Below are 23,377 nucleotides of genomic sequence, written 5' to 3' on the forward strand. Positions count from 1 at the left end.
GATAGGATTATAACCATGTGGTACATCCAGCTGTACAACACAGTTAGAAGAGGAACTAGAAGATAAAAGCCCAAAATATGTATTTGTTATAATTAATGCTCTCTGGAATTATTTCTCACTCCCTCATTCTCTTACTTAATTCCAAGAAATAACCAAGAAAACTGTGAATTAATTTAAAGGGAAAAAGTTGACCAGAAAGCAGATGAAGAAGCATATGAAGCAGAAATTCAAGCTGAAATAAGCGAGTTGATGGAAGAGCACACAGAAGAGTACGAACAGAAGATGGAAGCGTACAGAGCTTCATACCAGCAATGGAGAGCTTGGAAAAAAGCCCAGGTTCGTAAGCCCTTCCCCAGGCTGGACCAGGGCTGGGGGGAGAGTGTGGGACAGCAGCCTCTGCGACAGAGGAGGGAAGCTGGACCCACAGGCTGGGCTCTCCTGCTGGCTCCTCCCTGTCTCTCTCCCTGACCGCTCACTAGCACACAAAAGCATGAGCAGATTGCTCAGAAAGCCACTCCGCTAGCCATGCCATGTCTAGCTCAGCGGTAGCACCCTGTGAGTATTTGAGTGAACACAGCAATCACTAACACATGTGTCCAGCACAGTGCTCTGTATTTTGCATGAGTGTACAGTATTCATGCCTCTATTTCCCTTGGAAAATTATGCCGCTCTTTACATATGACTGCAAAACCAAATCCCGGGGCAGTAAGTAATAGACCAGGGTGACCTGCCATGCCCACTGTGGTCTCAAGCCTTTCATTTCAAGCTGTGTCCTCGGCCTTGAGAATGAACATCAGTGACCCCGTGAATAGCAAGTATTTTTCAGGAGCCACATGGTTTTAGCAGGGGAATCCTTAACCTCTGAAAGCTGACTTGATTATTTCAGAGTTACCCACCTTTCCAGGATAAGTGCGTGCAGGACTTCATTTCTGTAGCGCCAGAAGGAGTTTCCCGTGCTGCGTCCCCGTGGGGTTGGGAGACCTGAGACCGAGAGAGGCCCTGTGGTGGGGAACCTGCCCAGCGAGCTACTGGAGGTGGGCTGGGCTCCCATCCAGCTCCGTCCAGCTCTGAAGACCACGTTCCTGCTTGCAGATGAAATTCCCAGACTCCTGTTTGATGTCAGGTTGTCTCTTCCCCAACAGAAGGTCAAGAAGAAAAAAAAGAAACAAGCAGAAGAGCATCCCGAGGGACAGGCTGAGGAGGAGTCCTATCCTGGGGAGGAGCCCGCAAAGCCGGTCCCCCCAGAACTCCCAGACCAGGTGGCCCTAGAGCAGCAGGTGAGGGAGCGAGCAGCCCATAGCAGGAGGCGGCCGAGCGAGCCTGTGCTACTCCCGGAGCTGAGCCTGGCGGGGAGCGTGACACCCAATGACCAGTGTCCCAGGTGAGCAGATGCTCTGGGCGTGCAGGGCTGACTCCCACAGGAGCCCACACTCACCTGCACACCCATACATACACTTGCACACGACAGGAAGTACACATCTCCTGAGCCACACATCATTAACCATCTGTGAATGTAAGTTGAACCATAGCAGACGGGTGATATTTGCTTATGTTTGGTGATTTCAAAAGATTCACCCACAGATTCATCCCTTCTGGCCACTCAAGAGCCTGCCACATAGAGCAACCCAGTCACAGACCTCTCCCTGCTCTCCCCAGCAGCTCTCTAGGTGGCCTTGGGTTGGGTCCCTTATCTGTAACTTCAGCGGGATTTTGATATAGGGGGAAGAGATGTAACTCCCAAACCTACTAGATATCCAAAACACAGGTCATGTTTTCTAAAATTGAAGAATGAATTCTAGGAACAGTGGAGGTTAAGAATAGGAAACATTTATTGGGAGAAAGAAAACTTCTGCCTAAGAAAGACAGAAGGGGGACCAGAAAGTGGGTTGCCCACTCACCCCACTTTTCAAAGATGTTTTATACAGCAAAGCCATGTGGTGAGGTGGGTACAAAATGGGACAAAACTGTAAGACCCAATGGAAATTTACAAGGTGGGCATGAGGTGAGGCAAGACCATGACCAACCACTAAGATTACAAGTACAGTCACCCAGGTAATATTGATTAAATGGGGATCAAATGGGGGAGCAAGTCACTTAGCAAGCATACAAGGATTTTCAGTAAGGGTAGGTCAGGGATATTTCCTGGAGAGGCTGGGTTAAGACCCTGACTCCCTACTCAGGGGATGGATACCTCCTTAGAATATCAATCACTGCTATTCATCCTACATGGGTGTGGTAGTTTCTCTTCTTTTACAATTTTGGCCTTCAGTGAATGTGTCTTCACTGTCCTCCAGGTTGGCTCCTCCTGGGCTGGCGCCTTCAGGGAGGCCCTGTCTACCTGCCAACGAGATATCTAATTAACTTACCTATTTATAATACTTTTTCTGTCCACTGGTACCATGTCCCTTCTCCCTGGTACAGACACAGAGACTCTGTCCTGCACCTCAATTTCAGCTGCACCAGAGGCCAGCTTCTGTCTTTGAAGGACTCCCCAAACCTCCCAAAGGAAGTTGTGGGAATGCCCTCTAGCTGTATTTGTCAAGCCATCTGGAGCAGACTCCCTGGATTGATAAAAATACATTTCTAGTCATTCTTATGTGATGCCTGAGAGAAGCAGCACTTTTATATATCTACACAAATAATAAATTCATAAACATATGTTATGTGCCCATATTCTTTAAAAAATTATAATTAAAATATTGTTTAAATATTCTATACCTATGTATTAGCTTTCCCATTACTGGACACAATACCTGACACCAACAATATAAATGAGGAGAGGTTTAATTTGGTTCACGGTTTCAGGAGAGTCAGTCCATGGTTGGCAGGCTCCAAGGTAAAGACAACATGGAGGAAAGTCCTGGTAGAGAAAAGAAGTGGCAAAGGGCCAGACATAGACCCCAAGGCCATGGCTCTAGAACCCTCCAAAGACACACCCAGAAATGTGTTCCACCATTGAAAAGCCAGTCAAGTTTGTCACTCCACCCTAACAGCCACAGTTCTCAAAGTGTTGCTCCAAGGTGGATGAGCAACATTAACATCACTTGAGAACCTTAGTAGATGCAAATACCCAGGTTTTATCTGAGACCCATTGAACTTAAACTCTGGGTGGTACTTACAAAATCACAGTCCTGCAAGGTAGGTTCACAGGTGATTCTGATACCTGTTACAGCATGTTGTAATCAATTAAAGGGAATCTATTGAAATCATCAATACCACCAGTATGAATGAGGCTTAATTCTTCAACAAATGTAAGTCCTGTCATAAAGACGAGGGTATCTTAGACTGGACTCTTTAACATTCCCCAAAAAAGGAAGACTTCAAATTGAGTGAGTCATCTTCCTGCTCATTTTGATGCCGCGATTAATTAGGATGTCATTGTAAGGCTTCCTATGGCCTTCCTGGTTTCAAACTTCTGTGAATGTTATAATGATTTCATTTTTAGGGGGCGGGGCGTACCGGTGATCAAACTCAGGACCTTGCACTTGCGAGACAGGCACCAGAACCACTGAGCTAAATCCCCGGCCCCTATAATGATTTCTTTTTAATTGTAACTTCTGCATTTTTATGTGTTCTCACAACTTTGCTGATGCTACACATAAATAAGCTATTCTTTGACCCCCCCCAAACTAACTATTTTCAAAACACAAATATCATATAAATTTGTCATGAATATTCAAAATATGTAACAGAGCATATTTTTAAAGGGAGAACTTGGGCTCAAGTTAGTGATCTTTTATGTGAGTCCTATTTTGACTGAAAGTGTACACCTCAGTCTTAATCCATTTCTGAGTTTTCACTGGGAGTTGGGAGTACCACCCAGATTACCCCCAAACCAAGGACCATAATCTCCCCTTCATCAGGCCACCACGTTAGCCGGACCATGAAGAAATGAAGAAAAGTTGGGGCGGCATTAGGCCTGTCTGTTGCATGAGGTTACTGGGAACAGCAGTTCTAGAGAAAAGATGCTTAGTTCTTGGTGGTGGGGAACAGCAGTAAAGAAAGGACAAAGGGCCAGACATGGACCCCAGGGCTATGCCTCTGTGACCCCCCCAGACACACCCTTGGTCGGAAGCCAATTTATGTCTTGATGCTTCTTGCAGTTTGGTGTTAAATGTTGTTCATAGGAGGGGAAATGCTATTGTTTGAGCAATTTTGTATCTCGAGATGCCTAAATTATAGAGATGTAAAAAGTTAAAGCTACTACCTAATTTATTTTTTTAACTTAATTTTATTGGCACATTACAGGTATACAGTATAGTGACATTCGTCATTGGGAATTTGCACCTTTACATAATCAATCTTGGTTATTCTTTCCCCCTTCCCCTGCCCTCCCTTCGACCCCTCCATCCCTCCCTATTTACATAGACTTTGTTTCCATTTTTTCATTTTCTCATATAAATTCCAACCACATAATGTAGTGAGTGGAGAATTTCTGTTTGGGGTGATGACAAAGTTCTAGAGATAGTTGTGGTGTTTGCACAACATTGTGGATGTACGGAACACCACTGACATGGTCGCTGAAAATGGCTAAAATGATAATTGTTAGGTGTTATATATTTTACCATACTGTAAAATTAATTCATAAGCCATCACTCAGAAAACCTGAGTTAGGTTTAGATTTCAATGCACTGTAAACTTGAACTGCTATTGACGTAACCAGGAACCTGCAGCTTTTTGGTGGTTGTCTCTGCAAACACAGGCCGTAAGATTGAAGACCGGGCCAGGGATTTAGCTCAGTGGTTCCGCTGCCTGCCTCGCAAGCGCAAGGTCTGGAGTTCGATCCCCAGTACCAAAAATAAAAAAAAGATTGAAGACCACTCTTGGAGATACTGAATTTATTTTTTTAAGTTTCTGGCTATTAGACTACTATGCTTTCATTCTTACAAGGCACCAGGATACATCTTATTGTGATTAGAATGATTTTTACAAATAAGAAACATGTCTTAATACTTTACATCCATTGAGCAGTCACTCACTCTCCGAAAATGTTGAGAAAAAGCTTGGGTATTGGAGAAATAGACCTGATCTAACAGCTATGATATTCTACTATGTGTTTAGAATAAAATGTACTAGCCAAATATTAACCATTACTGTCCCTTATGGTCTGAATTTAATTGTACTTAACAAAGAATGTTAAAATTTTGTTTTGGATGCAAATGTAAGACTCATTTGAACAATTTAAGAAGATTGCAGTACAGTGATGCTTAAATCATAGCTCTTAAGTCCTCTCTGCCTTTTGCAGGGGCTTTTCTTTAAATTCCATACCACAATATTTTACTGTAGTAAACTCTGCAAGACTTGTAGCTATTTTGGTTAAATGGGAGCTAACATGACTGAAGGAGTTGCCTCTAGGGTCTCTTGTTATCCTTGTGTCCCTCTGTCAAATACCCCAGGGATCCTTACTAAATTAATACTAATCCCAGCTACAATGGTCTCACTTTGCAGGGTGGAGGTCTTGCGAAGGGAAGATGTGAAGCGGCGCTCAGTGTATTTAAAGGTGCTCTTCAACAGCAAGGAGGTATCCAGGACGGTCAGTCGGCAACTGGGGGCAGACTTCCGTGTTCACTTTGGACAGATTTTCAATCTGCAGATATTCAACTGGCCGGAGAGTTTAACTCTTCAGGTACACATTTTAATCATAATCCCCATCCCAAGAACTGTGTGGTCTTTGAAGGTATGAGCGGCTGGCAGAATAGCTGGCCACAGTGCTCAAGTGTTTGCTTGGGAACAGGGGTGCATGGCTGAAAGAAGGTGGTAGGCAGGGAGATCTCTATTCATTCACTGTGAAAACGCTTCACCATGTACCAGAACCCTAGCACAGCATAACAAAGAAACCAGTTACACCACCATCACAAGCACTTACATGGGTGTGGCGTACAGGTTCTAGGATTCCCCAGATTAATAAATCTCCCCACTCTAGCCTCGGTCTCCTCATTAGCAATATATTTTTGTCTGTGTCAGTTTCCTCGGGCTGACAAAATTAAACTCCACAACTTGATGGCCCTAATAACACAGACGTATTCGTTCACAGTTCTGCAGGCCCTGAGTCTGAAAGCAAGGTATCAGAGGGCTGTGTTCCCTCCAGAAGCTCTCGAGGAGGATCCTTCCTTGGCTCTCCAGCTTCCAGCAGCTATCAGAGTCCCTCAGTCTGTGGTAGTGTTGCTCCGATCTATCTCTTGTCTTCATAGGGTCCTCTCTGTGTCCTTTTTATCCACGAACATTCTCATTGGTTTTAGGGGCCACCCTCATCTCGTCTGGATCCTAAATGAATTACACCTAAGGAAAGGAGCTCCATTTCTAAATCAGACCTCATTCTGAGGATTTGAGTGGATGTCAGTTTTTGGAGGATGCACTGAAACCACCATGGTGACTTAAGGGTCGTCTATCCCTTTTGTGAATCTTCTCTTAGGACACCAGCAGAGTTCTCTCTTGTGATTCTAATAGGCTTGTTAACTAGGGCTGCAAATCGGAGGTACACAGACCCTTATATCCCATCCACCACCCAGGCAGAAATCACCGATCTTCTCCATCACATATACAGAAATTCTTCATTCCCATCCACCCCACCCCTGCAGTCATTGCCAGAAATAACCGATTGGCCATGCCCTTCCCCCCACCAACTGAACCTGGATATAACTAGAATCATCCCAACACGGTTCTGCATGTGGCCACTATGTATTGATTATAACTGGCCTTAAATGTATGGATTATAATTGACCTTACAGTGTATTAACATAGACCCCTGTACTGAACGGTAACCAGCTGCTGCCCGTAGAATACTATCTTGGCCAATAGCCCCACTTCCAAGACCTTGGAACCTTCCATAATTGACCAGTTAAAGGGACTCGCTGTCCCTCTAACTGTTCCACCCCCAAGACCTTATTCCCAAACTGTGTGACAAATTTCCAACTGGGTAGGGCCACACATGTGCGTTGAATGTCAACTGAAATGCTAAACCCTTCTAAAATGAGGAGAAGATGAGATGGAGATTCTTTTGGCAGTGGGAAAGGAGCAAGGTAGAAAGACTTGGAATGGGGGGAGGGCAAGAAGTGAAAGGAGAGCTTACAGGGTGACACTGCGCACCTATGGGCAACCCTTCGGCTCGGGGCTTTCCAGAGCCCAGGCAATTTGGTTCCACACCTCTGCACCTGTAACCTGGAGGTGGCCATGGCAGGTGGTGTCCCGCGTTTACAAAGCACTGAGCACTGACTCTGGCCAGGTCGCTTGAAGCCATTGTCTCGAGGATCGCATTGATATCTGCACGGGCATTGCTCCTGAAACTCTAGGCTTTGGCTTGGGCCGGTCACTCGTAACAAACATTTAAGATGCTTCTACTTAAAACAAAAAGGTCCAGGGATCCTGGAACTTGGCAAAAATTAAACTTACTCTTGCTCACTTAAACTTCATATGGGTGAGAGAACAGGTACATTTTTCAAAGTAAAATTTACTGCTGGAGGTGGGATTGAATATGGAAGTTTTGGTGAAAACCTAAGCCTGAAAATTTCCTTTCTGGGTATCACCTGTGGGAAAATGATCTCCTTATAAATTTGGACTTCGCGTGCCCTTGACTCATGACTCTGAATGGATGCAGGGAGTGACATGAGGTGACTTTGTCTGCAGCGGAGAACGGAGAGCCCCGGCTCCTGGGAAGGGGAGCCATGTGGTCTCCCGATAGGTGGTTGCTGGGCACAGCTGGTACCAGTGTCCCTGTGTTAGCATGGGTGGTGGGGTCCCGGGTGGGTTTCCAGGTTCTTGTGCGAGATAAACAAAGACCTGGATGTGAACACAGCAAGGAAAAAGCAGCAGAGTGTAATTTAGGTGACAGTGTGCTCAGAGCAAGCGGGGCTTTGCTGGCACAAAGGAAAAAGGCAGGAGGCTTAGGGTGCTGGATTTAAGAATTCAGTGAAATGCTGCACATCAGGTCTCAGGTCTCCCTGGGACTTCCAGAGCATGACTGACATGATGATTGACAGGGTGCTGAGTCACGTCGCCTGTATCTATGGCACATGGCCCTTCCCATAATTCACTCTCCTATAGTTGAATGTGTCAGATGCAGTCCACATGCATGAACCTTCAGTGAGCTCCAAGTGAAGAAGGCTCCTGTGTCTCTACCTCCATGTAGCAGGCCTTAGACCAAAGGGGTGGGAGTTAGGGGCCCTGAGTGCTCTCTATACTACCTCCCCTCAGATCTGAGGTCCACAGACCTCCCTTTGTCTGCTCTGGGGCTCCTGCTGAGGCTGATGGCCTGGGGTACTTGAAGGACTCCTCTTCTGTCTTCTTAGCAAAACAACGTCCCAACCACGCTGTCATCCTGCTTGCTGGGTCTCAGCTAATCACCTCTCAGCTCTACGCTGTGAGGCACCATGGATCGAAAGACACAATCCAATTTCAGACCGAATGTAGTGGACTTTACAGGCACCAGTAGGCACTTAGTAGGGTGCAGCCCTTCTTGGGGGGCCCAGGCACAGTGTCCTTCAGGCGGTGCTGTGGGGTTCGGGATCACGTCTTGCTGCTCCCGCGGGAACCGTCCTCGCCACACCCGAACCTATGTGCTTACACTGAAGATTCAAGTGAGACTTAAACACACACACGATGGCCTGGGTTAAAAGTAAGGCTTGAGGGCCAGGGATTTAGCTCAGTGGTTCTGCTGCCTGTCTCGCAAGTGTAAGGATCAGAGTTCCATCCCCAGTACCAAAAAAAAAAAAAAGTAAGGCTTGAGCAACAAAGTAAATAAACAGGAGATGTCTTTCTGTCACGTGCCCCTGGAATACACGCCCACAGGTGAGCTCTCCTGTTGTGGTTCACAGAGAAGCGGAGCTTTCAGTGCACGCCTGTCATCCCAGCTCTCTGAGAGGCTGAAGCGGGAGGGTGGAAACAAGTTAGCAACTCAGAGAGACCCTGTCTCGGAATTTTAAAATGGAGAAAGGCCAGAGGATGTCACTCAGTGTGAAGGCGCTGCGTTCAATCCCCAGTAAAGCAAAATATAAGATTTGAAATTCAGAGTTTTGCATCCTAGTTGAGACTTGCGGTGGACGCATCTCCCGGTGGTTCCTCTGGCGCAGAGGAAGAGCCGGGCGAGGAGGAGCAAGGCTTACCCGGAAGAGCAGAGGGCTGTCTGGCCGCCACCCAGAGCAGCCAACAGTGGCGTGGCAGATGCGAAGGAGAGGAGCCTCAGCCAGGGGACAGGAGACAGGAGAGGGAATCCCCTCCCACAGGTGTCCAGCGCCCCCTGCTGAGGGGCGAGCCAGAGTGAAGCCCTCTTTGGAGAGAAGGTCGCCGCCTCCCTCCAGCACAACGCAATCTGCTTCACAGCGTTCTAAACGTAAACAAAGCCAGTGCTGTCGCTTTTACCATCTTGAATATTTGCTTGCTATGGATGTTACAATCAAAATACTTTTTTAAAAAAATGTGAAAAGGATAATTCTCTGAAATACTATATAGTGAATTTTTTTAAACCAAAAGAGCAAAATTTTCTCCTTACTACCTTGAGTATGTTAACAGGCAGTTAGCTTGGACCTAAGAACGGAACCGTGTAAATTTTTTAAATTACAAATTAATTCTGGCTAAGTTCTTCAGCTGTCTAAAGGGATTTAATAATGAATCAAACCACATATAATGATGGCATAATTTTTTTATGATTGCATAGCGGCTATAGATGAAACTAATTTGTAGGATGTTGTGCTTCCTATCTTAAGGACTAGTTTTGTGCTATTTGGAAATTAGGACTAGTTCTATGCTATTTGGAAATTTTCCATAGACTTGCTAGTTTTGAACAAGGAAAAAAATTAAGGAATTACTAGCAGCTCTAGGAAAATGGAGAAAGGGCTGGGGATGTTGCTCAGCTCGACCTTGAGAAGGACCTGGAAAGCATCTTTTCATGCCAGTATTATCCAAAGTATCCAATTCTTGGCTTTGCAGCCTAGTGTATTTCAGGAAAAGGTCTGGGATTCTTTCTCAATACTATACTGCATCAGTTGGTGACCCAGCAACCGAGTCATGGATGTCTGCTGCTTGGCTCGGAGCCCTCTGGGTGTCTCCCCGGGAGCCAGGAGAGCTGTGGCGAGTCAGAAGGCTCAGTACAAACAGGTGCCCAGGGCCCTGCCAGGGGGGTTTCAGTCCCGCTCAGGGATAAGAGAGAAGATGGAGAAACAATGCACGAGGGTAAGGACCATTGAGGGGAACAGAGTTGGCTGTGATGTTTGGCTTCATTGCAAGTGTTTTCTTTGTTTGTTTGTTTTTTTGAGACAGGGTCTCCCTTTGTAGTTCAGGCAGGCCCTGAATTCATTATGTAGCCCAGACTGGCCTCGAACATGAGGTGATCCTCCTGCCTCAGCCTCCCAAGTGCTGGGATTCCAGGTGTACACCACCACGCCCGGCATTGCAAGTATTTTTAGCCATAGCGCTCAGTGCTTCCTAACCGGGCTTGGGAGAACAGTAGCCAGGGAGTCCTAGAGAGTAATAATAATCTCTTAAATACCCTCAACTTTGCTTCCACAGTGGCAGAATTTTTGAACAGTTGAATGTAAATCAAATTCTTTATACTGTCTTGTTAGTTCATTAACATTCCACCTTCAAACACACACTCAGGTTGCTCACGGCGGTGCTTCTCAGTCAGGGTTAATTTTGCCCCTTGGGGGACACGTGAAAATGCCTGGGACCATGTTTTAGTCTCATAACTGGTGGGCAGCTACTGGTATCTCTAATGGGTAGGGGCACTAAACAAAATTGCTGCTACTTTCAAAGAGGAGGGTGAGAAGTCTGGGGAACTTGGCTGTTTTTAAGCTTGTTAAGTGGAATCCGTTTTTCTTTCTTAAAAAGGGAATAATTAGCTTCCGAGCAGTGGTGCCAATTAGCATGCCTTTAATTCCCCTGGGGTCTATAATTGCCCCTGTCCTAGGGACCCAGCACCAAGAGACCCCACTCAGTTGTCTCTGGCACTAAATGGGAAAATGCCCCCAGGGACCAGGAACAAGGACTTTTTCTCCACTGTCCACCAGAAATGCCCTTGGCATGATGTGTGTCAGTGTGTGTTCTATTGGGCACCATGAAGTGTGGTGACCAGCAGAGGCCACACCAGGAGGAATAAACACAAAACTGAAGTTCAGTAACAACTCGAGTCCTGCAATAAAATATTTGGTGAACTCTTCAAGTCTAACGCAGGTGCATTTGCAAAGCCACTGGAGTCACATAATACAGAAACTGTCCTGCACAGCTGAGTAAACTAACACTTGATTATCTTATGACAGGAGATATAAGGTCTTTCAAAAACATTTCGATGTGTTATTTTGGAACGGGCTTCAAACCCTGATTCTGCTGCCTTAGGTGTTAAGATTGACTTGAAATTCTATAACCCAAGAGTAACAAAGATTCTAGGTTAGGAAAGATCTAATTAAAATTCCAAATGCAGGCAAGTAATAATAATTTCATGGTTTTATTTTTGCTTTCACAAAAGGAGAATATTTTAAACGGTTAAGTGTAAGTCAAATTATGCTTCCGGTCTTGGTACTTCATTAATAGCTCACCCTCATGGCACCATCTTGGGAGGTCTGAGAAGCAACCAGGTGGGGCTTCTGTATCTGACAAAGAAAATGAGGTGTGGATGTGACGAATTTGAGAAACTTATAAAATAGATGTAAACATGACACTGCAGTGCTTCTGGGTGTGAGACATCTCTGACAGGTTTCAAGGTGGGCCCAGATGACTGATAGACCATGTCCTTATGGTCTCATCCACTCACCTGTTAGCATTGTTCTGTGAAAGCAACCAGGACAAAGGACACCCATTCCCCGAAGTAACCTGTGTGTTGATCTAGAACAGAAACAACTGCAGTAGCCTGCAACTCTGATTGACCTCCCTGCCACGGAGATTAGGCCAGGCAAGAAAACAGGATGTCAACAACTTGGCCACTTGGAGTAATATAAACCGGTCTCCTGGGACCACAGGAACATGACTCAGCTTTCCGCTCTGGGATGACCCTGAGGGTCGGGAGAAACGCTAACAGTGTGGACCAATTAGCTGAGAATGAGCACCATCCGTGGCTGTTTCTCTTCTCGGTTTCAGGTCTATGAAACAGTTGGACACAGCAGTACTACCTTGCTAGCAGAAGTGTTCCTGCCTATCCCTGAGACTACCGTTGTCACCGGAAGGGCTCCCACTGAGGAAGTGGAGTTCAGCAGTAACCAGCACGTGACCCTGGACCACGAGGGAGTTGGAAGTGGTAAGAAAAGCTAATTATCCTCAGTGACTCATGGTTTCACTGAATATCTTTTTTTCACTTTTCAGACAACCACATAATTATAAAAGTTCTATCAAATTCAAACAGCAATGATATGATTATTTTGCCAAGCCATTTTTATAAACTGTTATTGGCCGTGTAAATGCATATAACTATGTAACTATGAAGGAGTTTGGTAGAATGAATTAAGGACCTTTAAAATACCCTTTGGTACCTTAATTCTACTTTGGGGCATCTTGTATAAGGAAATAATGTAAAACCAAGATAAAAGCTTTGGGCATAAAAGTATACATCAGAGTGATACTTATACGGCTGAAGTAATAATTTTAATTATTATAGAGATTGTTCATTACTATTCTGTCTTACCCTCTTCTTCAATTCTAATAAGATATATAATGGACCCTCACTGCATCCTCCATGTCTCATTTTCTCCTTTTCTTATTTATTTATTTATTTTTAGTGGGATTGAACTCAGGGCCTCCACACTGAACTACATTCTTAACCCTTTTTATTTATGTATTTATTTTTTGGTTTTGAGCCAGATTCTCACTGAGTTGTTGAGTTATCTAGACTGGGTTTAAACTTGAGATCCGCCTTTCTCAGCCTCCCAAGAGTGCTGAGATTATAGGTGTGTATGGCCACTGTGCTTCCCTAAGTTTCTTAACCTTTCTTTAATATATTTGATATCATTTTATTTCACCGCTACATTTTATGTAATTTCTTCAAACCTTCACGAATTTACTCTTCAGTAATGTCTAATCATTGGAATTTATCATCATTTTCTTTTTCCACTTGTATTTTTCAATGCTAGACATTCTGTGTAGTTCTTTTCTAATCAGTCTGGTCAGTTCTCACTGCTTTTTTGTCCTTTCTTTGGAATTTCAATCATTTCTTTTTCATTCATTCATTTTATTTTAATATATTAAAATACTTTTTAATATTCTATATCTGATAATTTCAATACCTGTCTGGATATTGGTCTGATTCTGCCTCCTCTTAGTTGGGTGTCTTGATTTCTCATGTTTCTGGTGATTTTAATTTTTTAATTCGTTCCTGGAACCTCTTCTGCAAGAATTGTCTAAGGGCCAAATCCAGTCGCCGGTATAAAATATGTAGACACACAAGCAGTGTGATCAAGTAGTCGGATAATTATGTAACCTCTTTAAATATTAACTTCTTTGTTCATTAAGTAGATCTCATGGTACCTCCTTTAAGGCTTCATAGGAGTTTTTTGGAGATAAAAATGGGATGTTCAAAATGAAGGAAAGATTTGAAAAACAAAAATATCATTGGAGTGGAATAGTGGTAGTTTTGTGTTTTGTGGTGGTAACTGGAAATCCAGACTGTGTCACTGCTGTATTTAGAACTTGGAAATCTTTTTTCCTTTATTTGCCCAGGAAGTTTTTATCATTCATTTCCAACTGGTGGAGGCTTAGTCAGTGACCCTAATAGCTTAGAAATAATGAACATTTATTGTGTGCTCACTGTTTGCCATGCCTGTAGTACTTCACACACAGTCATTCAATGAACTCCTGCCCCAGGGCCCGGGCACACGCTCCTTCCACCAGGAATGCATACTCCCACATCTACATCTCACTTCCTAATGCACTTCAACCACAAATTCAAAAGTCTCCTCATCCAGGCTGTCTTGCTCACCCTACCTGAAAGTTCATGACACCCTCAGCCCCCACAGCACCAAATTTTTATAAACCTTCCCCAATCTGTTTCACCTTATTACTCCCTGGCATGCTAAAGATTTCTCTCTCTCTCCATATATATATTTATATATATTAAATTATATTATTAATTATTAAATTTGTTTATTTATTTAAATATTTTTATTTCTTTTGAGACAAGGCCCCACTATGTAGCCCAAGCTGGCCTCAAGCTTTTGGGCATCCTCCTGTCCCAGCTTCCCCATTGCCGGGATTGCAAATATTGTAACCCTACCCAACTCGACTTTCTCTTATTTATCTACATATTCCTTGCTCCCCCACTCAAATATGAACTCCACAAAAAGGAGATTTTGTTTCTTTAGAATAAAGATCTTTATCAGTTTTATTACTTTACTGCTACCTTCAATGCCTATAATAGTACCTGGCCTGAAGTGGAGGCTCTAACAGGTATCTTGAGTGAATGAACAAATAAGTATCTTTGAAATGATTCTTCGAAAGGGATGCTGCTATTCCCCCTTATTTTCAGGTAAGTGAGTTAGGGCTCCGAGAAGGCAAGTCACTGGGCAAAGTCACCGCTGTGAGGAGAGCCTGAATAGCTCAGGCGGTCCCTGCAGCCGGCGTCCTGATGACAGGTGCAGTCTGCTGCCGGAGAGGCTGGGAGCCAGTGCGGTGCGCGGCCACCAGAAGGAACCCGCGACCGCCCGGCCTCCTCCTCCTCCTCCGAGACAGTGACCTCTCCGCCCCGTGTCCCTAGGCGTGCCCTTCTCCTTCGAAGCGGACGGCAGCAACCAGCTGACTCTCATGACCTCCGGGAAAGTGTCCCACAGTGTGGCGTGGGCCGTGGGAGACAACGGGGTCCCGCTGATTCCCCCCGTGTCGCAGCAGAACGCGGGATTTCGGAGGTAACCAGGTGGGCGGAGGGCCAGGCCGGCTTGGCCCTGCAGAGCGGGGTGGGGAGCTTGCAGAAGCACATTCTCCCGCTGCCTGCCGTTGTCAGCTGCTAGTGTATTCCGGGTGTTGTTTTCAGGGCAAAATTAAAATAGCAATCGCCTAGTTAATAGTAGATGTTTATCCATGTTAGAGGTGGGGACACGGGTACAGGAAGAGCATTTGGTGAGGCTGCAGGGAGCCGTGAGGCGCTCTCCCTCCTGCCCAGGCGAGGCGGTGCAGAGGCCCTCGGCCCTCACCCCAGGAGAGGCGGCTCCCCAGTCTCGCCTGAGTGCCATCTCCTCCAGGCCTCCGCGGCCTCCTCTCTGAAGTCCAGGGCTCCTCCTGGTCCTGGAGAATACACTTTCCAAGCCGCAGACTTCATTTTCAGTGCTTGGAAAGGGCTCGTCTTGTGCCTGCAGGCCCTCTGCACCCCCATTGCAACCTCGGTCTCTGTGTGACAAGAAAACCACTAGGAGCTGCAGCTGGGGCCGAGTCAGGAGTCGCTTCAGCGAGGAGGAGGACGGGGCGGGGCAGAGGCCTTCTGCAGCCACTGCTCTTAGGCTTGCCCCAGAGAAACCTCCAGGGCTCAGGGAGTCAAAGCCTCAGGCTCCAGGGTGGAGGCGGGCACTTGAGTGAGAGGATGAGCTGCTGGTGATGCTCCAGCTCTGACAGGCTCACCCCCTTTGGGTCCCTGTCTAGAGCCCGTGCTTAGGTAAAGCTGGCCTTCCCTTTGTTCTCGGCCCGTGTCCCCAGGTGAGGCGGTCAGGCCTTCTGGACCACACACAGCGGCTCCCTGGCCCGGAGCACCTCACTGCACTGGGCTGGGCTCTGGGTCAGGTCGTGGGCCGGGTCACCTCTGCCCTGCTTCCATTCGCATTTCTTCATCACCCTGTAACGCATTTAACGGCAATCACTGAGCAAGTCAGGCGTGCCTATGATGGGATTTTCTCTCATGGAGGATAGCAGCTTCTTTAGGCCGCCCCCTGGGCCTCTTGATCCTGCAGCAGACTACAGTGTGATGAAGCAAGCCCTGTAGAATCTAACAGCTGCTGTTTTTCCTTGTTCTTGGTTCCAGTGCTTTGAAGAGAGCAGATGCCATCTCATCAATTGGCACATCAGGGCTGACAGACATGAAGAAGCTGGCCAAGTGGGTGGCCGAGTCCAAGCTGGACCCCAACGACCCCAACAACGCCCCTCTGATGCAGCTAATCTCGGTAATGTAATGTAGCTGGACCCGGAGTGACGGTAACAGAAAGGGCTGTGACTTGTCTTGCACCACGTTCTCCATGACAGGAGTGCTGTGCAGAGTGATGGGTTTGAGTCGCAGCTCTGCTGCTTACCTGGCTGTCGGGCCATGTGAGCATCAAGGCTGGAAGCCCTGGGCTGCCCTCGAGGTGTGGTCATGAGCAGAGGCACTGTGGCCAGTGGACACGCAGCTGGTGCACAAGCCACGTACAATAAATACTGGCTATTGTTACCGTTACTCTTGCCTGTGACTTCAGGGAGGGCCCCCAAGAAAGGTTTCAGTTCCCAGTTCCTTAGAGAGGAGACTGAGTTGAGATCAGAGCCTGAGAGTACTCACTGACAGTCACACAGCCAATAAGTGGCTCTGACCTCAGAGCACAATCTCTTTCCCTCACCCCCTAAGGTACTGATGGGGTATTTTTAAAAATCTTTCAGTATGTACCAGATAAATTGTTTGTCTCTACCACAACATTCAAAATTCTTTCTTCAGTGAATTTGTAAATAAAATGGAAAATCAGTTAGAAAATTGTTTTTCATAGAAGCAAACACAATACAATTCAGTGCCAACTTCATAAGTGGCACAAAAGCACAATCAACATGTGTGTGCTACAGAGGGTGAGCGTGTGACACATTCTCATCGCCATGGTTATTAGCATGGGCTCATCACAGAGTGATTATGGCCTCTGTGAAATCTCCATTCTCATTCCCATCTTTCTAATAAAATAAGCTTTGTTTTATTCTGACTTTTGTCCTTATAAACTCTTTCCGACGTAAGACCTCTTAACCAGGAGAATAGATATATTAAGAAGAGGCCACATTTCGTAAAGTCGGGTATATTCCATATAAGGTTTCCAAATCACATTTTGACTGCTGTCTTTAAATCAGCCATAAGAGAGCACACACATCACACTCATCATTTTAACTACTTGTTTTCCCACAAGAGAACGAAGCATAGAGATCTCCTTCCTGACTGATCTCTTGTTGTCTTAGTTACTTTTCTCATTGCTGAGACAAAATTCATGACACCCACAGTTAAAGGAGGAAAGGTTCATTTCGGCTTATAGTCTGTAGAGGTCTCAGCCCATAGTTGGCTGGCTCCAAGCCAGAGTGGCATGGCAGAGGGGCATTGCAGAGGAGAAACAGTCCATGGCATGGCAGGCAGAGGGCAGTGAGCAGGAAGCAGCAGCAATCTGCCTTTTTAGTCCCTTTATATTGCATCCAGTCTATAGACCTATTGATTGCTGCTACCCACACTCAGCACCTTTATGCCCAGCATCACCCCCTTATTCCACATTCACACACCCCAATCCAGCCACCTTTGAAACTCTGCACCTATGACCACCTGAGGTTTTGGTCATAGATACATCTAAATACAAGCCATAAAACTTCCTATGGACCAGAATTTCCCCTAGCATCAAGCAGGGTCCTCTTTCCCATCCTGCGGCCCCAGCAAGTCTCTGCTGTCTAGCCTCCCTCTGACCAGGAGGAGGTCACAGCTGCAAAGCACCGAGCAGAGACCTGGGAATCAAGCAGCCTATGCTGACTCAGCACCTCTGTGAGGCCCTGGAGGTTGGGCTCGCTGGTGTCCATCTCTGACTCACTTTTCTGCACGACTAAGACCATGAGATGCTGTTCAGACAGGAATGAAGCTGACCAGCCAACTCAGGGCTTTATCTGCATATGTGCACAAACACATTGAAAAGCCTCCCATGTCTGCATTTTACATGTGCCATGCTTGTGAGTAATCCTACTTCTAGTTGGTGCTAGTTTATACACTGAAATGTGATGTCCACATTTCCTTTATTTTGGTCTATACATTGTATATCATAACACTGTTACAGAACCATGCACACCAAAAGTGAAACTTAGAATTTTCATGTTTTTGGAAAATGACTTGTAGTACTTCTTATAACTGCTAAGTGAATATAATACTATCTGCCCGTTTACAATTGTATTTTAAGTTTTTGGCCTTCAAACTTGTTGGTCTACAACTGTTAAACATTCCCAAAAGCTCGGTGCTGGGTTTGTTTGAATGAAACCTGCCTGTTGTCTGGAGTTCTGCATTTTCTAATTTTTATAGGTTGCCACCAGTGGAGAATCTTATGTCCCTGATTTCTTTCGACTGGAACAGCTGCAACAAGAATTTAACTTTGTCTCAGATGAGGAATTAAATAGATCCAAACGATTCCGGCTTCTCCGTCTTAGAAGCCAAGAGGTGCCAGAATTCCGAAATTATAAGCAAATTCCGGCATATGACCGAGAAATTATGGAAAGGGTATTCCAGGTAGGAAATTTCCTGAGAGAGGTTAATAAAATAATAAAATATCTGCTGTGCTGTTTGGTATGTGGTTGTATGTGTACTTTACTGATGTTCTCAGTATCAAAATTAGTTTTTGTTTTATAGCGTGTTTATACTTAACCTGTCCATTATTTTTCTTGAATTTGATATTTAAATGATCTCCTTGCCTCGATATAATAGCATATATCCAGTAACCAGGATTCTGAATCAGTTGGTTGAACTGCCTACAATTAAAAGAAGAGGAAGACTGAAAAGATCGTGCAGGTTAATATGGCTAACTAGTGCTGCCTTCATCAGGAGTTCAGTTCCATTTTCATGTACTAAGTACCTGCTAAGTACCCTGTCTGAGGCATACTGCAAGGCACTCAGGGAAACCTATAGATGGGTAGGATCTCACCATTGGGCTCAGCCAAGCAGGAAGGCAGCAGGCCGGCCCTCCACCAGAAGCAAGGGCAAGAGGAGGAACAAAGGCTCAGCGGAGGGTGGATCGCAGAGGCAGGTGTGGAGGCTGAGGAGCTCTGAGGAGTTACAGGGCATGGGCTGTGTGTGAGAGACAGGCAGGTGTGTATTTGATGAGGTAAATGGGGAACCACTAGAATGAATACCATTGCAATTTTTCATGCAGAAACTATTCTTGGTGAGTAGTTTTGTTAGGCGGTTCCTCCTACCAACCAGTGATTTGCATTTGTGATCCTAAGGGGTAAAAACCCCATTTTGAACAATTTCAGACACAGTGGAAGTTTACTGGTATTTAATTCCAAAATAGCATTGAACACCTAAAGACGTGGGACTGCAGGAGCCCCTGTGCCTCACACCCCAGGATGCCTTCCCTCCCGCTGCTGGGCCCCTTCGCCATTCTGCTTCTGCTTTGGTAGCTTCCTTCTTCCTGTTTGCAGACAGGATTTATCTACTGGGTCACATGCTCAGCAACACCGGCCAAGTTTATATTTGGCGGCATTAGCGAGTAGAAACAGAGCTGTCCTCCAGCTCCAAATTCAGAAGTCTTGAGGCACAGCTCTGAGCCTCCAAGCCTGGGTTAGAAGCCACTGCTGGCCATTGATCTTTGACTGAGGTTGCGCATAAAGAAGAATGTGGTGGGGCACACACGCTGTCTCACTGACTGAAGAAGGGAGAGGCCTGAGCAGAGCCAAAGGAATCCAATGCCACCCTCTGAGTAGATGACCCAAGACAGCTACAGCCACATGTCATGGGATAAGGGGAATGTTTTCACTGGAGCTCTCCACTGTTTCTGTAATTAAAATAGGGCAAAACTTAAGCAGGGCTTTGGTTAAGTTGCTTAAATGAGCTTATCATCTTGAATTATGTTATGGCTTGTGTCTAGATGTCCCCTCAAGTCCTCACACAGTCATAGATGGGGCTTTTTCAGAGGTGGCTGGATCTAGAGCATGTGATGCTGATTGATTCGTGGCACAATGCAAGGATCAAGGGCATTAGGATTAAGAGTGAGTGCTACTGCCCTAAGTAGTCCGGATAAGATGTAAGGGGCAGAAAGACACTGTTAATGTTGCTTTTGCTACCTCCTGCCCACCATGAACTGTTGCCCCTCTGCCATGCCACACTGCCTTGGAGCCAGCCAATTATGGACTGAAACCTCTATTAAATGAAAGCCAAATAAACTTTTCCTCCTTTAACTTTGGCTGTCAGGTATTTTGTCTCAGCAATGAGAAAAATAACTAAGACAAATTATAAGTCCTTGCTCTGTCTCTTCTGTGGCTTCTATCCCTTCCTGCATGAACGTTTTAACTTTTAAATACTGTACCACTAGTAAGGCTGCTAACCTCACTGACCCTGACTCAGAATCCTAGATACTACATCCAAGATCCACTCTGAAACAGAAGTTAGAAGGAACATTTATAACTCTAATTTGTGACTAAGCCACATTGATAAATAATTCCCTATTCCCAAGAAGAGCAACAGAAAGCACTTTAAAATCATAAAACTGTGATGCTCTTTTCATTTTAGGACTATGAGAAACGTTTACGAGACAAAAGCGTAATTGAAACCAAGGACCACATGGACACCCACCGAGCCATAGTTGCCAAGTACCTGCAGCAGGTAAGGAGAATAATTTAAAGCAGATGGTACAGGAGGAGAAGGAGCCAGCGTTCTAGTGGGGAAAGTTCTCATTCTTATAAATGTCTGTGTCATCTTACACAAGCTTAGCCTCTCTGGACTTACTTTCATAAATACAAATACATAATTGATGATATATGAAACTAGTAGGATGTGTTGTGATTTATTATCAGTGAATATCTTACATAGGGCACGATTACAAAGGACTCAATTTCTACATCATGCTTTTTCTAATATTTGAATGTTTGCATTTATGTTGCATTGCATTCCAGTGATTACCACTGTAGTCAGAACAAATTTTTAAACCAAAAAACCCTGCCTTTATGCACTAGAAAACTAAAAATTAAAGTTGAAACATCTTTTTCTTTATCCTCTTTCCTTTGGGTTTTTTTTTTCATCTTTTTTCTTTCCTTCTTTCAGTAAACTTAATTTTTAAGGAATGCTGCTGTGATTACCAGGCATTTTCCTCATCTCGTTTGTCTACCCTGTGGTCTGTGTACCCCCCCCCGCAAAAAAAAGAGATTTATGGAAATTTTAAGAGATCTTTTATTTGAATTAGAAAGTTGATCATTCTGAATAGAGGAAAAACTTAAGACTCAATTCTGAATTGTGTATACTTCGAGGTCTGATTTTTTAAATCACTAATGCATTCATTAAGCAAAAGTTTACTATCCTTTGTCCAGCTCCTGAAATATAACCCTTGCCTTTAGGAAAGTTATAGTCTAGGGGTGGAAAATGAGAGCATTTACAGCAAAAAAAAAATAACAGTTTGAGGGTAGGAGACACGGACGTGACATTAGGGCAAAGACTCCACGGAGCAGAGGCTGTAAACTGTGAAGCTTAACCAATAAGAATATTTTTAACCAATGCTGATGTCTTTCCCCAGGTTAGAGAGTCAGTAGTAAATCGTTTCCTAATTGCAAAACATCATTTCCTTCTTGCTGACTTGGTAGTAGAAGAAGAAGTTCCCAATATCAGGTAAAAAGAATCAAACAAAGCCATTATTATTATTGTTTCCTATAAAAATCTTTATTTTTATTCTATACTGTAAAAAAATGTCATACAAGATTTTTTCATAATCATGTAACTTTTATTACAGTTCTATTTTATTATTGTTAACCCCATACCATGCCTCATTTTAAGTTAAACTTTATCATAGATATGTATGTATAAGAAGAAAAGATATAGATGTATATGATTCAGTATTATTTGGGGTTCCCGTCACCCACTAGGGGTCTTGGGGTATATCCGCAGATACAGAGGGAGTAGTGTCCTTTATTTGGCAGTGGGAGAGACAGGAAGGAAAGGGAGAGGAGGAAGGTTGAAGGAATAAAGAAAAGATAAAACTCTTTATTCAACCAAAATTTAATATGACAATTCTAACAATGAAAACACCCAAATGCTCTAAGGAAGTGATGGTAGGAAGCAAGAAATCTGCCTCCTAGCTGCCCGGACACTCGGGTGATCAGTCTTTGATAACCCGAACAGGTACTCTGAAGAATTTGAACGAAACATGCTGTTCCTTCTGTTTCCCAGACTCAACCTATTTATTTGCTCTACACATTCTTTACCGTAAGAGTTATACACACACGTGATAAATTGAAAATACCCAATAGTATAAAAATCGCTCCATGGTATGCATGTGGGCCCAGAATGATGCGCCGTGGTGACACTGATTGGGGAATTTCTGTTAGAACGAGTCAAGCCAGAGCCTCCCCATGGCATTCCAGTTTAGCCCTCTCACCTGCTAGCACTTCCAAAGCATCCCTTCCCCAGCGTCCGCTGCTTTCTATCACAAAACCCAACCCTCCTGCACAGGCCCTCTGCTTCCGAGCCTCCCAGGGCCAGGCTGCCCTGACCTGGGCCCGGCAGAGGGGGTGGCCAGGCCCTCACCCTCCACAGTTCTGGGGTTGCACGGGAGGCCTGGCTGCAGCACCCCAGCCCGGAGGCCCGGGGCTAGCATGTGTGCCTAATGAGGGCGAAGGGCAGCAGGAAAACATGCACATTGACAGCGAAGCTGGGAACTGACAGTGTTCGCCGGCTGGGTGTCCTATGATTTAGAATAACCCTCAGTGGTCCCAGCTGGGGCTGGGTGAAGAAGAGGTGAGAGATAAGCCCCCATCTTGGTGGCCTCATGGGGCCCCCTCACTTCATGACCTTTTCTGTGGCCCAATCTCTTGGTCTCCTAAGGAGGCTGCTTCCTATTGTTGTGCTTGCTGTCCACCACCAAGCTGGGAGGAAGCCATGAATAAATAAATGAAGGTTCCATCTACGGCAGCCTGTGCAGAAGAGACACCCACAGAAATTCATGGGGAACTTCTCTCTATTCCAGGCCCAAAGTGTGGTTGTTGAATGTTTTCATAGTCAAGAAAACTACACTTAGAACAGATGATGATTTTTCATGCTGTTTTTTTCTTTCTTTCCTTTCTTTCTTTTTTGTTTTTTCTGCTTTACTTTCTGCATTAAGTTCTGAAGGCTCGGGGTATGTTCATTCCTTTATTTTAATTTCAGTTTGTTTGTGGCTTTCCACTAAGATGTTTCCATATTTAATGGTCCAGCCAACACGGTGCTCCCATGACTGCCTGCGGGGCATTGAAGTCCCCAGGAGGGGTTACATCTGGGAGAGGGGAAGTGTCGATGAGAAAAGAGATTTGCTGTGTTAGGGCGCAGAGTGTGTCTGCGAGGCCCCCAAGTCCAGGGTGGGCAGGCTTCCTGGGGGAGGACTGTGTCCTGGCAGTGTGTAGTCAGTGGTCTGAGTTTGAACCCCAGCTTCCCCCCTCCTACTTTATTTTCTTATGGAAAATGAAACAAAATTTCATTACCTTCAGCAAATCAGCACCTCTCAGAGCCTTCAGTTTCCTTGTCTGAAAAATGGGGTAAACACTCTACTTGTGA

General features: G+C 45.1%; 1 protein-coding gene across 8 annotated transcripts in view; it reads left to right on the plus strand.

The window, feature by feature from the left end:
- The window catches only part of Cc2d2a (coiled-coil and C2 domain containing 2A), a 109,004-nt gene that overhangs the window by 55,876 nt on the left and 29,751 nt on the right, over positions 1-23,377 (plus strand). For all 8 annotated transcript variants that reach the window (XM_021260260.2, XM_021260262.2, XM_021260261.2 and 5 more), the window contains 9 exons: positions 180-336; positions 1,143-1,381; positions 5,449-5,626; positions 12,064-12,220; positions 14,669-14,816; positions 15,920-16,058; positions 18,170-18,373; positions 20,372-20,464; positions 21,369-21,460. In XM_021260260.2, the coding sequence (XP_021115919.2) occupies positions 180-336; positions 1,143-1,381; positions 5,449-5,626; positions 12,064-12,220; positions 14,669-14,816; positions 15,920-16,058; positions 18,170-18,373; positions 20,372-20,464; positions 21,369-21,460 (1,407 nt within the window). The remainder of the gene's footprint in view (positions 1-179; positions 337-1,142; positions 1,382-5,448; positions 5,627-12,063; positions 12,221-14,668; positions 14,817-15,919; positions 16,059-18,169; positions 18,374-20,371; positions 20,465-21,368; positions 21,461-23,377) is intronic.

This window comes from Heterocephalus glaber, unplaced genomic scaffold, assembly GCF_053883595.1.
Source record: "Heterocephalus glaber isolate CG9 unplaced genomic scaffold, H.glaber_assembly_v1.0 deba00001509, whole genome shotgun sequence".
NCBI classification, from domain to species: Eukaryota; Metazoa; Chordata; class Mammalia; order Rodentia; family Bathyergidae; genus Heterocephalus; species Heterocephalus glaber.